This window comes from Limulus polyphemus, unplaced genomic scaffold (genome assembly GCF_000517525.1).
Source record: "Limulus polyphemus unplaced genomic scaffold, Limulus_polyphemus-2.1.2 Scaffold1972, whole genome shotgun sequence".
Classification (NCBI taxonomy): Eukaryota; Metazoa; Arthropoda; class Merostomata; order Xiphosura; family Limulidae; genus Limulus; species Limulus polyphemus.
In genome coordinates, this window is record NW_013667582.1 from 45,465 (window position 1) to 62,964 (window position 17,500).

Consider the following 17,500-nt stretch of genomic DNA (forward strand, 5'->3'; position numbering starts at 1 on the left):
TGTTTACGTAATCAAAAATCATATATACCTTTTAGAATGATTACATAACAGTATCATTCATCTTCCTATTTAGGTAATTTTTAAATTTACCACACTTTTTGATTGCAAAATTCCTTAAACTTTTTATACTTATTAAAAGATTGAAAATATTTTTCCACAACAAAATAACCCATTGAAATTTCAATAAGAAGCATTGCCATATTAACCACGATTTAAAATTATTGCAGCTTAATAATATACAGAAACACCTTAAAATAATGAATACATAAATTTATTCATATTTTTGCGTAACAGCAAATTTCTATAGGTTATAAATATCACTCGAAAATAAATTCCTACCTAAGTACATTTAAAACATTAAAAAATCAATGATAGATTAGCTTTTTCGAATACAATAAATTCACATTTTCTATCCGTAAACACGTTTAAAACTTCATGAACAGTATTACTTTTTACTTGAAATAATATTTTTTCTAATAACACCATTTTTGCCATTGTATTTTTACAAGCGTAGAGGTAGATATTATTCAGAGTTAACACTGTTCATATCATATTTCAAACTTTAAGATATATAAAGTTTTCTAAGGTCTACGGAGAGCTTGAAAATAATTTTGTTGACTAACACCCACCATAAAGCAACACCAATACAAAGCGATAAAAACATTATATATTTCAACGAAATATATTTAGAAATTGTATATCATTGCATTTATCTTGTCGGTCTTTATCACATATATCTGAAAGAAAAAAGTACGGTACATCTTAATCGACCGAATTATTAAAAAAATTATACTTCAAATTAGTCAAAGTAAACCAGTTCTCATGTTCATAACGCAATAAAACATCACTTATAAATATAATATGTACTTAATATACGTGTCATCAAATATGTTTCTTTGTTTTTTTAATGTCTTACATCATATACAAAAATAATTTTCATCATTCAATGAAAGCATTCGAAGTCCTAATTAATGTTATTTTATAAATATAATAGTTCATTTAACACTAGTTTCCATTAATAAATACACGTATGTCACGGATTTATTCGTTGTTAGTTATTTTATCGTTCTAAACACTGAGTTAACACAGTTGGGATTAATAAGTACAAACATATCTTCTGGCTGCTAGTCTATTGGCAGTGACAAAAGGTAACAGTTACATTAGAGTGTAAGAATCGTTTGATTTTGAAGATTATTAGTTACTTGGGCTCCTTTAGAAACCATATCTTTCGAATTACTTATTTAGTCCTTCTGCACCACAGACTGATAGTATTCAGATAGAATCTTCCAGGCTGAAGGTGCCATAAAGCCATCTGGAGGACTTTGACCGTCTCTTGCTAGTCTTCGCATTTTGGTTCCAGAAATAAAAATATAGTCTTGAGTTCGTTCAGGGCTAAAGAAGTCCATTTTTTTCTGTTCTTTATCATAAGCTGCTACCCGGAAAGGAATAATTTCCAGCTGTGTTAAGCCAGGAGCCATAGTCAAAACCTGGAAAAACAAGTTTTAGAAATTAAGTAATTCAATAGGGTTACGTTTACATGCTGTTTCAAACAACGTTTCGAATAAAACTGTTGTAAAAATGCTTTCTTTTATCTAGACACTCAAATATAATAATAATAAAAGAATAACTGGAAATAAGGCCATAACAAAATTCTAGAGTAACCAGTTTTCTGACTTTAAGCATGCAGGTTTTCTAATTCTCTAAAGTAATTACAACTCTAGACAATTCCACATTTTACTTAAGTTATTTATTTATGAAGATTATTTACGAGAAATGCGAATGAACATATTTAAATTAAATGGAGAACCAATATAACGTATGTACAGTTCTTCTGCAGGTAACTAAGATATAATCTAAATTTACTTTATTAAGTTATTCACTTTTTATATGTTTCCATTAAAACCCAATTTACTGTCTGAGGTATGTACAATAAAAGTAGTTACTTATCTCTTTCATCCTCCTTCTCTTGTTCTCAATTGTCGCACCTCGCGAGATTTCTTAAACTCAATTTATCTTATCATAATTCCCTTTATTGCTAGGCTGTAAATGTCATAAAAGTCTCAAAGCTCTATGCCTCCTACTAGAAGAACTTGAATAGAACATTGTCAGAAATAATGAGCTTTAAAAATAAGTATAAACAAATTAAACCTCGCCTAAAGGTGACATTTCTAATACCTCTTAAACAACATCAATCAGAGAGATTTCGTACCATCTCCCCGCCGCTCCTTTTCGAAATGGCATGCATTTATATTAGATAACGTCAAATTTCACCTTCGAGAACTTAGAAAATCCTTCTCAGATCGAGAATGATCAACGATCCGGATCATTTTTTGTAGTGTGATGAGGAGTCTCAACCTTAATGTACCCATGAAATTTGGTGCAAATCCGATAATACTTTACAGAAAATGCCCTATCTCCTCGTTATAAAAAATGCTTCAAAGTGATCCAGAATCCGGACCAAATTTGGAAAGGACTGTCCCATACTGTACAGTTTTTTAACCGATCGACTTGAAGATTAAATATATTTTAACCAATAATTTATAACCTGAAGCTCTCAACGTTTTCATGGGGCATTTTAATAACTAAAGATTGTCTTAACGCTTTATCGTGTGTTGGCATTTTAATAACAAGAGATAGGCTTAACGCTTTACCATGATTCAGTGGCTCAGCCATACTGAATTATTTCCCCATTTTGATATTATAGTGGTTGATGGGGGGAGTTTTATGGCGCCTTTATATTATGTAATATCTCAGGATAATCTATCCCTACATCCCTCAATACTTAAAAAAAGGGCAAACATTAACCTTTCAATCTTTATGTTATATATTTTTTGCTTATGAGTCAACGTTACCTTTCCTCCATGGGTTGGTTCATACAGATCTTCTTTGGTATCTGGGTGGGGCATCCCTGCAGGATCTCGCCCAACAATGTAAAAGTTCGCTCCAGTGGACATTCTGGCTTTAGCGTGCCATTGAACCTGTAATCAATGAAATCAAATGAATATCGAAAAAAAAATTCTGTCGCTTTGTTTTATATTTTGAAGATTATTAATTACATGGGCTCATTTAGAAACCATATATTTCGAATTACTTATTTAGTCCTTTTGCACCACAGACTGATAGTATTCAGATAGAATCTTCCAGGCTGAAGGTGCCATAAAGCCATCTGGAGGACTTTGACCGTCTCTTGCTAGTCTTCACATTTTGGTTCCAGAAATAAAAATATAGTCTTGAGATCGTTCAGTTAAACACAAAGCTACACAATGGGCTGGCTATCTAGCTCTGTGTGCTTTACCCACTGTAGGTATCGAAGCTCGATTATTAGCATTATAAGACCGCAGACTTATTGCTAAGCCACCGGGGAGCTATCTGTCGCTTACAGTGTTTAGTTAGAAAATATATATTTGTTCTTTATAAAATCAGGCTAAATTAATCCTTAATTTTCTTCATTCCACAATTAATGGACATCTGACAAGCGAAACTGATAATATCTCTAGCAATCCAGCGAACTTGGTCATTTCTCTAATACAGCTGTAATTCAATCGTGAGATAAAGTTGGAATGGCTAATCCTACACTATTTCAGGAGACTCGTTTCAGACCTGCGCGATACCCAAAATTGTGTTCCACTATCATCACCATCTCTTATTTAAAAAAGGAAAAAAACACTGAAAATGATTTGGTATTTATAGTTTATCAATTTCATCCAAAACATTTTATTACAATATCACACACCATACATTAATGATGTCAAGTATCGAAACAATAGTTAATGATAGACAAAAGGATTACAATGATGTACAGCTAATCATATCAGCTCCACTTATAATAGTGTTAGGCATAAATTCAAGGTTTTTGTATTATTTGGTGCCTGAAACCATAAGATTTGAAAATGAGTGCACGCTACAGATTTACCGATTTAGAAGTTTCGATAAGTTCTCCTTCTATGAAATTACAACAAAGTTCTAAAGACAGTCTATAGAAGGACCTCATAACGATAAGGTTTATTGCGCTATATGAAAACCTAAAACAGAATGTGTCTCAGGATGTTTTAATACATTCTCAAATACAAGCATAATTAAAACTATAAAATTCTCAGGTATTCGGAGGATTGTTTGAACAAGTTTTACATACTTCTGATGTGATTATTCATTTGGCTTTTTACCAATAACACTACCAAAACTAGTCATATTTTATGTTCATAAACACCTTAGCAAATTAACTATTTTTGATAATTTCTAGTTACTTAGAATTAATGTTCTCATACCTCTGTTGGCCCAGCGTACATCATGGGAGAAGGAAAAATTGCCAAAACTGATCTGTCTGCATTGAGAATTCCCTCATCCAATACAGCTTTGTGCTGCTTTATTCTGATAGATAAGGGAACATCGTCCTCCTTTGTCCACCCTCCTAGAATTCAAATACTAAGTTTACTTACTTATTTGCTAGTTACAAAAGTTCAAGACAAAACTGTATTGTCCTTTTGAGCCTTATGAGCTTCTCAAATCACGGAATTTTAAATTCATTTAGTCACTTCAAGCTTCGTTTATACATTTCGACAGATTGATAATTTTTTTCACTAGCCATAGGAGTATATTCATAGGTTTTAATGAGTCAGTTTGATATAGATTTTTTGGCTGTAACAAATTCACTCGAGTGGCTAAAGAATTGAAAATTAATTTTTAAGTAATGTTATTTATTTCACCTAACTCTTTTTATTTGCTTGCTTGCTTGGTTTTAGTATATTCGCACAAGATAAACAAGAACTATATTAGCCATTCCTAATTTTTAACTGTTGAATTTGTGGGAGAGCAGCTGATCAACAGTTCCCATCGCCAACTCATCGACTTCTCTTGTCTGATCAAATAGTGGGATTTGGCCATCATTTAAGTTCCCAAAATACGGAGCGTGTTTTTGCAGCAACAGATATCAACCAAAATTAACAATTCGAGTACGTTAATCACTAAACTACGTCTGGCTTTTTTCCAAACGAAAATCAAATACTTCTATTATAAATGTACCAAATACTTTCGGCATAATTATGTAAGATATTGATAACAAATTATGGTCAAACTTTTTATTTTGGCCAGGCATGGCCAGGTGGTTAGGGCGCTCGACTCGCAATCTGAGGGTCGCGGGTTCGAATCCCCGTCCCACCAAACATGCTCGTCCTTTCAGCCGTGGGGGCGTTATAATGTTCCGGTCAGTCCCATTATTCGTTGTTAAAAGAATAGCCCAAGAATTGGCGATAGGTGGGTGGTGATGACTAGCTGCCTTCCCTCTAGTGTTACACTGCTAAATTAGGGACGACTAGCGCAGATAGCCCTCTTGTAGCTTTGCGCTAAATTCAAACCAAACCAAACTTTTTATTTCAGTGATAAAACACTTATGCAACAGGAAGATAAAAATATAAAATTATATATCTTATATCAATAAACAACATCTTAAATATTATCACTAGCACGACTTTAGCATTAATTATTAGTCAGCATGATACAACTCTATTTTAGTAGTTACCTAAAGGGTGCAGAAGTAGAACTGGCTTTTTATATCCTCGTTTTAGAAGGTTTTGTTCCGTGTCCTGCATCAACAACGCGTGGCCGTTGTGAATTGGGTTACGTAACTGAAAAGCAAAAACTGCGTCTGCCTAGGAAGATAAATTAAGAATTGGAGAGCCTGTTTATTTTATTTTCTTTCGGTATTGTATTTGTGTAACAAAAACATATTCTTAGTGTTACAGCATGTGTAAATTACTTGACGTAAAGAGTCCTTAATTTCATTGCATACGACTTTGATTTTTTCTTATACAGACTACACGTTTCAATATAATATTTTTGTATACTTTATAATTACAATATTACGCCCAAATTTCTTTACATAGAAAAGTGTTTGCTCTTAAACGAAAATATTTCAATTCGGTAATAATAACAACGCTGTAGAATATTCTACAATTTTCTATTACTTATAGCATTTCGGTGCCTTTAATACTGTTTGCTTGTGCTGTAAACTACGAAAGACTATTTGTAAAGTCTCCGAATAAAAGCATAAGTCAAAACTTAAGAATTTCGAAATATGTTTAAAGCCGATAGCCTATCCTCCACATGTAACTAATAGAAAATTAATATAAAACAAAATATGTTTTTAAAAGTTTAGCAATGTAATAAAAAAAATTAAAATTATAAAGGTTTCAAATTTAATGTTGGTTATATGTACACAACATATGGTTGTTATTATGTACAAATGGGTTCATTTTATATAGTAAATTTATTTTAAATTTAGTTATTTATTATCTATATCCTGGTCCACCACTGGGACAGCGGTAAGTCTTCGGATTTACAACTCTAAAGTTAAGGGTTCGATTTCCCGCGGTGGACACAGCAGATAGCCTGATGTGGCTTTACTATACGAAAACACACACACCATATCTAGTTAGAGAAACTTTCTCTTCAGCCCAGCTTAATCGCTAAGTAACTATGTAAATATCGTATTTAATTCACTTTTTATGGTGCCAACTCATCAGTCTATGGTCACATACATGTTGGTATTCCACGAAGTATTTCTAAAAGTAATCTTAAATCCTGCTGCAGCCAACTTTGGTTTTATTTTTGATACAATGATGGAAGGAAGGTCAAGTTTCATTGGCTTATGAGAAAAGTGAAACTTGCGGTCATTTTACAGCATTAATTACGTCGTTGTTGTATAGTAAAACGTTGAATTATTTTAAGCCAGGAGTGTAGTTAGTTTTTAAAAATTCATTATTTTACAGTTTGTTGGTTTATATTAAAATTTCTTTTCTGTAAAACATAAAATTCTGCATGAAATATAAAATTAAAAATTGCGATTTCATAAATTAGAAATTACTTGGCTGATTATTAAAAAAGTGGTTACTTCTTTTTTGGCAAAGTCGTTTTGACAAGGAAAAATATTAACCGTTTTTTAAAGTTTCTTTTGAATATCAACATATTATTAGAAATTGAGGACAGTAATTAGAAACTTAGTGATGTATTGAAATATAAATTGATAACACTAGTATTATTAACATGTTTTATTCAAGTAAACAATTTATTTAATAATTATTTCCTGTTTTATATGTGTTATATTATATACCGTTTTAATATTAGTCGAAACCTACATGAAATAGAGTGGCGAAACTTTGTTTTTTCCTCGTTTTTAAATTAGAAATTGGCCCGTAGTTGTTAGATTTTCCATTAAACTGTCTTCAAGAATTTACTTAATGAATTTACGATTACAGGCACATGTGAGTTGTTCGTAATTATGTGTAAAGCAAATCTTAACGTTGAATAAACGCTCGCTAATATATCTATTGACTTAATGAAAACTTGTTGATTTATTCTTCTGATCTTGAAAATGATTTAATTAAATACATGTTTTTTTCATATATAACTCTTGCTGATAGAGAACATTTTATATTTACCGAAAAATCTAAAGTAAACTTGAGAATAGGACTAACGTTATGTTTGCACGTGCTATTAATCATTTACTTTTAATTAATTATGATAACAGGTGGATAAAATAATTCAGCAACAATTAAACACTATACTGCAGCCGTTTCGTTGATAATACTTTTGCTGTTTCTCAAGTACAAGGACATGTAAATGATGCTTACACTATTTGAAAACTAAACATTCAATTAATAGCCACAATGGAACATGAATATGTCTTTGTACCTAAGCAAAACTATAACTTTGAAGTGAGTGTTTTTCATCTGGATTGTATGTATATTTGCCAATGAAATGCTCAGGAAGTGTTTTAAATAAAGCCATCATCCCTCTGATTCTGCAATTCGCTGTTCCAAAGAACTTTGAAATTAATAGCTCTAGTTTTATCCTACATAATACAACTTTCCATAATTTAACAAAAATAAAATGTTAATATTTCAGGCAAGTAACAGATCCAAGTTAGTGCATCTGGGGGGGGGGGGGGGGGTAGTTCCCAAGAATAGGCTGTAATTTGTAATATTAAATTTTCAGGTGTGTGGGATCCACCACTTGGTGCTTATCCACTTGAATACGAAATCACAACGACATAAGGGACACATTTGGTATAAATCCCAACTGATGAAACCGACAACTTTACTATTCTGAGTAGAGCTGACAATGAAATTCGATTAAGGATTCGAGAGAGTCTTGTGATTGTTAACCTGAATTCAGCATTAAATCAACAGATATTGGCTAACCATTTTTTTTTTCCTGGTATTTACTCACGTTATAACTTTTAATTTAATAAGTATGTGTCAATAACTTACGAAACCTCTTTATATTTCATACGCAAAAAATAGAAAAAAAAATACTATTAATTAGTTCCTACTCCCATATTCTTGAATTTTGCACGGAGTTCCAGAGGCGTAAGTCTAAACTCATCTAATCCGTCATTCCACCGGATTCTTTCAAAAACTTCCAATTCTCCGCCTGCTAACCAGTCTCCACTTTCCATAATCATCTGAAAGAAATCGATGATAAAAAATACAATATTTTTTCCTTTGACGTTTCTGAAAAATAAAAAATACAACAACTAACTTTAAGTATTTTTCCGTACTAAAGAATGCGCCAAACACAAATAGCAATTTCACAAACAATTAAGTGTGAATATAATGTACTGTCCTCATAAATGTTTTCCTGTAGCCTTTTATTATAACGCTACTAACAGAAACTAAAACAAAATGCATATATATATATATCTTGATTTATTTTGGGGAAGAAATCCTGTTAGGCGGTATCTTTAAGGATGCATCATTTAAAACATCTTATTTTTTTATTTTTCTTTGATATATTGAGCAAATTCTGTTGTTTTGTCTAGCTGAGCTGATGACAGTCGGTTTAGCTCAAAATTTGAGTTCTCAAGTGTTCACGATCCAGTTTGTTTTTTCCTTAATGCAAGATTATGTGTTTTTTTTTGTTGTTGTTTTTTAGAATACAGCCTACTTAGCTGAATGAGCAAGAAACTATAAACGATAAATTTAATTAGGAAGTTTTACAGCCTTATTCAGTCTTCAGCAGTAAAAGTGTATAAAGGTGAATGTAGAAACAAAACTATATTACGCCAAACTTCTTGCACATTGTGACTACGTAATGTCGGTGTAATAATTATGAAACATGTGTAAAAAATATCCTGCTAAATTATTTGAAAGACAAGTGAGCCACGTACATTGTAGCATTACATATTTCATAATCAGATTATAATTATGATTTTAATTTTACATTTTTGTTATTAAACACAAGGCTAAGCAAACGGCTAACTGCGTATAATAGTCCCTAATTTTGAACTAATAGATTAAAGGAAGATAGCTAGTTTTTTTCTGTTTATTTCATTATTGTTAAGTGCAAAGCTACAGAACGGGCTATTTCTGCTTTTATCGCTGCGAGTCTCAAAACCCAATTTTTAGCGTTATAAACCCCCAGACTTACTGCCGAGCCAACAGGGAGTTATTGTTATATTACAACGTAAAGTCACTGCTATAATTTCTATGCAAAAAAACAGGCAACTGATGTTAAACCCTGTGATGTGAAATGCAAGTGACTGGTCACTCTACGCTTGTAAATGAACATTTTATGAAGATGGCTTTACATATTTACAATTTATGATTTCACTTCAGTGTGGAATATTGTCACCCTGAACAAGGAAGCCTGGAACAAATGTTGCTTGCATGAAATCATATCAAAGTTTTCATAAGGCTATAAAGTCTTCTCGATCACTTCCCTGTAAGAGATGTTTTTAAGGCATCATTAATGTTAAGAATCACTTTATGCCATGCGAAACGTGCTCACCTCCCAAGAGTGTCCAAAACGCGCTTCAGAGAGGTGAGGTCCTGTAAATCACCTCTTCTTGAAGGAATGTTTCAACCAGTTTAGTAGATGAAGGTGGACGTTATTGTCTATTAGACTGAAGTCGAAGCTAACTGCACCAACACATAACAGCAGATTTGCTCTTTTGTTTTTCGCGAAAAGCTACTCAAATATTACATGGCTAGCCGTCCCTAATTTAGAAGTGATAGATTAGAGAGAATACAGCTAGTCAACACCGCCCACCGCAAAATCTTGGGCTACCCCTTTATCCAAAGAAAAATTAAAATGACGGTCACATTATAACGCCCCAACGCTGAAAGGGCGAGCATATTTGTTGACGGGATTCGAGTATCTTGATCACCAGACCATAGTAGACCTCGTGGCAGTAGAAATGTTCCGATAGGGTGTAGAATTAAAAATGTAATTCTGCATATTCTGGAGGATAATGCGTCTGCCAGTGTTCATTTCTATCTACAACGTGTTACTCTACCAGAATATACTGGATCAAATTTCTGATTCCTTCCAAATGAATATACGTGTGTTATCAGACTGCAGTGTGGAAATAAATTCAGCTATAAAAATTTTGATTCACACGTCGTTCGTCAACATGATGTACTCTTAGTACTATTGCATGAAAGCTGTTTTATATCTTGTTTGTGCTAAAAGCGCCATCGTTAGCCGTTTGGTCTACAGACCACCTGCCTCTTGAAGTCTGTTCCTGATACTGTGTCCAGTTGCTGCCTCAAACATTTGATTCATACTTCGAGCAGGTATCCCAAGACCGACTAAACTGACAAATAAGTGCAGTTTAATGACTTTGTAAATTATGCTAATTTAGTTATCCAGTTGCTCGAGCAATTGTATCATGGGTTTGGATGCGGTTCTATATTCTGCAAGCCTGGTAGCTAAGGCGCTCGACTCGCAATCTGAAGGTCGCGGGTTCGAATTCCCATCGCCGAAGATGCTCGTCCTTTCAGCCGTGGGAGCGTTGTAATATGATAGTCAATCCCACTACTCGTTGGAAAAGAGTAGCCCAATAATTGGTGGTAGGTGGTGTTGATTAGCCGCTTTTCCTCTAGTTTATCACTGCTAAATTAGGGATAGCTATCGCAGACAGCCCTCGTGTAGCTTTTCGTGAAATTCAAAGCAAATCAAACCATATTCTGCTAACGACACCTTGTGACATTTGTAGCCAATTCGTAATACCCTGCTGTGACTTCAGTTCATCTCACAGATATTCTCATGAATGAAACTTCCAAATATCTTCTTTTAGGTCTAACCATGGCCCATGAACAAGTTGAAGCATTTTAAACTGTGACTTACTTCCAAGTAATAACTGATACAAAACGCTGTGGGACTGAGAGAGTGATTGAAATTTTCAATGCAATAATTCTGTACTATAGCCTTAACATTAAATATTCCAGTTCTCTTTTGATTCGTTCGCACAGTGTATGATACAAATTGATAATGAATCGTTCTAGATTTTGTAAACTCGCAATCTGAGGATCGTGGGTTCGAATCCCCGTCCCACCAAACATGCTCGTGAGGGCGTTATAATGTGACGGTCAGTCCCACTATTCGTTGATTAAAAAAGTAGCCCATGGTGATGAATTCCCTCTAGTCTTACACTGCTAAATTAGGGACGGCTAGCTCAGATAGCCCTCGTATAGCTTTGCGCGAAATTCAAACCCCGTCATCAAGGAAAATTTTTAACATCACCTTTACATAAGGGTGACCTTTATTGCTGGTTCCAAACTGCCTACAACAACGTTCCTCCTTTCTGTGTTCGTAAATTTCAGGATTCCGAAGGATGGCGATGTGTTTATTGTTATATTTCAAGGTGAAGGCAGAGCATCCAGCTACTTTTTCTTTCTCCTCAGAAGATATAGGTAGAACAATAGGAATAGACTGGTTACTGATCCCTTCTACGACATTCAAAATAAAAAAGATATAAAAATACCTTTTCAATCGAACCGCTGTATTCGTTATGGCAAATTAAAATGTACAGTATAAAAACAGTCGAAAATATCAGGATTTTTTTTTCGTTTGGTAAAAAAAAGTAAAAAAGCCGTCTTGTATTAAGATATAACAGATAGAAATTATAAGTCAAACTAAAGACGTGAAATGGCATTAATTCATAATACAGTACCATCAAAAAGACAATTAAAATGAATGCACTGAAGAAACTGGCGTTCTCTCATGAAACCCTGTAATGGTGTAGCCCAGCCCTCAGACAAAACCTGGACCCACTGTAGATGAAGCTCATCAATATCCACACATGGAAGGGACTCAGCTTCAGCTCTGACTTCTTCTATTCTCTCTTTAGGAACAAACAGCTCCTTCGCCGTGTCTACAGCGGATTCGGGGATGATTCCCTAAGAGCAAAGAGATAAAGTTATGCTTAACGTACGTGTATAAGAGTATGAATATTACATTCTAGTCATATTGTTTCATTCCTGTACGCGTGATATATATCCAAACAAATTAAATAACTGTCATTCATAGTTGTATAAAAACAAGTCCTATCAGCTTGCGGGGAGAATTGGCATATGTCGTTCCTCAAGTTATCCTGTCATTCCTTGCATTTTCAGTTCAAAATTAATCTTCAAGTATAAACAAAAACCTACCAGCTAAGCTATATTATCTAATACAGGTTAGTGTAATGCTACCGTGGATTAATTGACCGATTATTAGTACAAGCGATAAATACCTCATCTTTTAAAAATTGAATGACCTGTTGGACACATTCGTAGATCGTAAGTTCGCCCGCTTTGATATCAAGTTCGGGATTCACTGGAGGTTCGTAGGCAGAGTCAATACCTGTGAAACCTAAAAGAAATAAACAAACATAAAAATTGCTAACAAATAGCATAAATGTACAAAATGCCTTTACATTCCTTTAAAATTATGCATGATTATGATTGCAAAACGGGAGGTTTCAGAAACATGAAGCTTCATTCCAGTACCGAGGGCTGATTGTGTTATATTAAAATTATTTTGAACACCCAAATCAGCAATTCACGTGAGAGCCACAGCCGATATAAAATCATGGTTGAGCAGAATATATTAGAAACACATCTTGACATTTGGCGTTCGTAGGTAGTGTGAAGCACCCAAAATTTGATCTCTTTTTGGGAATATATGTAACACCCCATTGGACGTTTAAAATCTTACAATAAAGCAAAGGGTATGGAACATATAAATACGATGGATGCCATATACATGTTCTAGGTCAAATAAAATTCGTTTGAGTGCCAAATGCCTCTAATTTTATAAATATTTCGTACTTATGGTAAGGCTGTGGCGATCGGATATCAATCTTTATCATGGTTAGTAGCCTATATGATCACCTACGTATGATTATTGATTAATAACCTTTTTATAACTGGATGGTAATTACTAATTAGTTGTATCATACGTTTTGACTATTAATTTTCTACCGTCTTCAGAGATGTCAAGAGAAGAACTATTTCTGTGGAAATATGATGCATTATCTACTCGATTCAGTCGAGACTTCCATAAGTACTTAATGACCCAGTACGGCCCGAACTTTGTAGGGAATTTAGAGATTTAGAAAAACGTAACTCTAAATAAATGTTATTACCTAATCTTCCTCCATAAATCTAAACAACATAATGTAATTACTAAAAGGCTTAAAGCTAAGTTACTTATTAATACCCCAAGGTGTGAAAGATTAACTCATAAATTTAATAAAGGCAAGCTCCATGATAGGACCAAATACTACCTTATAAATTAATACAAGATACAGAATAACATTAATAATCTATATCAGAAGATAGATGATATAAGAGACGTAGACTATCAAAATACGCACAGCTATTCAAATTTCATATTCAAAATTCACTCATCGATTCGCAAAAAAAGTCTCCATTACTATAAACAAACCTATTCGCACCGAAATAAACTTAAGTAAACGAACAAACATTAACAGAATCTGAAAAATGTACTAAGTAAAGGACTAAATTTCTCCCTAACCCTAACAAATAACTTACCATAGATATAGCTACAGCCACCAAAAACACAATTTACTTCCTATCACAACAAGAAAAAAAATTATGAATAAAAATCATGTAAACAATCCAGAAAGCTATGAAATGGAAACCCCATTATAACACCACTCTTCTAGAAAAAAAACTTGTCTCAGAAACTTGAAGAAAGACAACGCTATAATAATTCATTCAGCAAAGAAATTGAAGACTAAGTTTAACCCAATCGATAACACAGATAAGAAAATTAACCAAATCTTCAAGAAGTATCAGAAATAACTTGGAACAAACACAATCAAACAACTAACAGTACACAACATCACATCTATTGGTCTACCTATAATCCAGGCCCGGCATGGCCATGTGGTTAGGGCGCTCGACTCGCAATCGAATCCCCGTCCCACCAAACATGCTTGCCCTTTCAGCCGTGGGGGCGTTATTATGTGACGGTCAATCCCACCATTCGTTGGTAAAAGAGTAGCACAAGAGTTGGCGGTGGGTGGTGATGACTTCCCTCTAGTCTTACACTGCTAAATTAGGAACGGCTAGCGCAGATAGCCTTCGTGTAGCTTTGCGCGAATTTCAAAACAAACAAACAAACCTAAAATCCACAAGCAAGGCTAATTTCTCTGGCCCATAGTAAATTGCAGAGATTAACTATGCCAACCATTAACTAAATCTTGTAGATAAAACATTATCATTAACAGAAAAGAACAACTTCATGTGCTATATTTAAATATAAACATGCTTCGCCAGCTTATAAAAAGGTGTTCACATCTTTATATGTTAATTAAGAACTCGTTTGAATATATTACGCATCAATTTCTATCAAGAAGGCCCAGGATCGAATCCCGACCATTACCAACATAAAAATAGTCCTTCTTAAGACTTCCCTGACGACAGCAGCTGAAACATAAGATAAAACTAATTAGTACCTAGTTTTAAAAGTTACTAATGATCAAATAGATATGAGTGATCGTGTAGGCTACTAACAATGACTATTAATATCTCAAAGTCTAGCTTATATTTTTCTAATAGAACCTAATAACAAATTATCAGCTTTATGTTTTTAGAGCACAAAAAATTCATTCAAGATACATTTGAATAATATGCCTTAAATGTAGCTTGTTGCTTGTAATTAACTTTGAATCGCTGTTTTCGTCACCTTTATAACAAGTTTCTTTTTGTATTTATCAAAGGCACGAAAAATTAGAATAGAAAATTATCCATCTTTAATTCTGTTATAGGATAAAACTCACAAATGTAAATATCTCTGATATAACCGCCTAACAGTAAATTTTATCTTACAAATAGAATGATATCAAAACGATACTATAACAAAATTAAATTCCATAAAATAGATGTGACTGGTTTTTTTCCGCTTTTATTTCAATAAGTACTCAAATGACTTAATGATTTTCAGATAAAAAATAAACCTTTAATTTCGCCGGCTCGAGCCCTCTTGTACAGTCCTTTTACATCTCTCTTTTCACACACCTCGATCGGAGTGTCGACAAAACATTCAAAAAAGGGAAGCTTTGCTTTTTCATGAATAGCACGTGCCTGTTCTCGATCCTATAGCCAATAGAAAAATAATATACACATGTTAATAATAAAATAAGAGCTTTGAATTATTTACCATTATCACAGAGGGATAAATTACTTAAACAAAATAGTGAAAAAAATTCAATAATTTGTCTCTTTTCTTTATTTACGTTTGTTTTATATATGTGGTAATTATAAATTTCATGACAAAATACATTTTGGTATTTCTGTTTTTACTTTCACTTGCACGGAACTGACATCCTAACTTTCAACGTAACTTCAACGTCTGTGTCAATGATGCTGAAGTAGTTTAAATTACAATGAATATAATATTTTATGCTCACTAATGAAGAGCCTCTGAGATGTTATCCAGTGATAACACTAGATGTTTCGATTAAAATGTTTTTGTCCTAACAACAAACCTTAAGTAAGAAATATATTCGAACAGCTTGAAGCGCCTAAAGGTAGAAACGCCCTTGACAAAATCACATAGTGGTGCAACAAATGGAGAATAATACTCAATCCCACTAAAACTCAAGCAATCATTCTCTTCCGAAGGCTAAACAAAATACTAAAGCGTGTCAGGTTAGCTAAACTAAGCCTCTACAATACCCCCATCTCTTTCTCTAAATCTTCAAAATCCCTAGGCATAACTATCAACCCTAAACTAACATGGCACACACACTTCAAAATCTCAAGGCATAACCATCAACCCTAAACTAACATGGCACACACACTTCAAGGAAATAAGTAAGAAAATTAAAACCAGAATAGCATACCTTCACAAGATAGGTCATCACACTTACGGATGCAGACCACAGATAATGATGTATATTTACAAGACATTTATCAGACCTTTAATAGACTATGACTCAATGGTAACATGTAACATGAATAACAAACAACGTATGATACTTCAAAACTCCAAAACCGAGTAATACGTCTTGCCCACCGCCTCCCACACTACAGACCAGCATGTTATGTAGAAAAACACCCTTCACTACATACAGTACAAGAACCTATATCTAAACTTGCTACTAAATACTACAAAAAAGCCACCTACTGGAATTCACTCACAGCTGAATTTCACAAAATTGCCGCTACCCCCAAACCATGGTGCAAATATCTATCCCCATACAACATGATATACAACACTACAAATATCTATCCCCATACAACATGATACACAACATCACTAATATCTATCCCCGTACAACATGATACACAACATCACTAATATCTATCCCCATACAACATGATACACAACATCACTAATATCTATCCCCGTACAACATGATACACAACATCACTAATATCTATCCCCATACAACATGATACACAACACCACAAATATCTATCCCCATACAACATGATACACAACATCACTAATATCTATCCCCATACAACATGATACACAACATCACTAATATCTATCCCCATACAACATGATACACAACACCACAAATATCTATCCCCATACAACATGATACACAACATCACTAATATCTATCCCCGTACAACATGATACAAAACATCACTAATATCTATCCCCATACAACATGATACACAACATCACTAATATCTATCCCCATACAACATGATACACAACATCACTAACACACCACCGTGATCTACATAAGTAAGAAGAAGAGTATATTATATAACTATTTCACTTTTCAGATCTTCATCTTTTCAATAGCTCTTCACTCGGGCACTAGTCGGGCTTTCTTTCGGTCCCGACTAGTGAAAGTGGATTTTCTCGGGGCACTCCAGTTTTCCCGCACACCAAACTCTTAGGCATTGGATCTATAGATCCCAGCCATGGCACTTGGGTTCAATGATCCCCGCAAGGCTCTGTAAAGGCCCGTTTGCTTCAGTTTGTTTCAATACATTGTCAACAATCGCTGTCGACTTGTTTCTTCTACAAGAACAACCTGCCACTGCTACGCCTTCGCCTTTACTTCCGCCCACTTGCCTCATCATTATCTGCGTGTATGTATGTATACGTATATATATATATATATATATATATATATGCAGCTTTTTTTTTATTTGTATCTTTCGCCCACTTGACCCATTAGAACGATGACCTCTCATCGAACTTCTAATCTTTAATCCGAGCAGAGTGAAGGAGGATAGCTAATCTT

The 17,500-nt window shown here is 33.9% G+C and overlaps 1 protein-coding gene across 1 annotated transcript in view; it reads right to left on the bottom strand.

Annotated features, from left to right (window-relative positions):
- Positions 1-23: 23 nt before the first annotated feature.
- Positions 24-17,500, bottom strand: part of LOC106465531 (bifunctional 3'-phosphoadenosine 5'-phosphosulfate synthase-like) — a 27,327-nt gene continuing 9,850 nt past the window's right edge. Inside the window, exons 4-12 of the mRNA XM_022393437.1 lie at positions 15,245-15,383; positions 12,512-12,630; positions 11,951-12,176; positions 11,521-11,726; positions 8,327-8,458; positions 5,516-5,645; positions 4,266-4,408; positions 2,853-2,978; positions 24-1,487 (exon numbers count right to left, since the gene is read on the bottom strand). Coding sequence (XP_022249145.1) covers positions 1,242-1,487; positions 2,853-2,978; positions 4,266-4,408; positions 5,516-5,645; positions 8,327-8,458; positions 11,521-11,726; positions 11,951-12,176; positions 12,512-12,630; positions 15,245-15,383 — 1,467 coding nt within the window. The 3' untranslated portion in view covers positions 24-1,241. The remainder of the gene's footprint in view (positions 1,488-2,852; positions 2,979-4,265; positions 4,409-5,515; positions 5,646-8,326; positions 8,459-11,520; positions 11,727-11,950; positions 12,177-12,511; positions 12,631-15,244; positions 15,384-17,500) is intronic.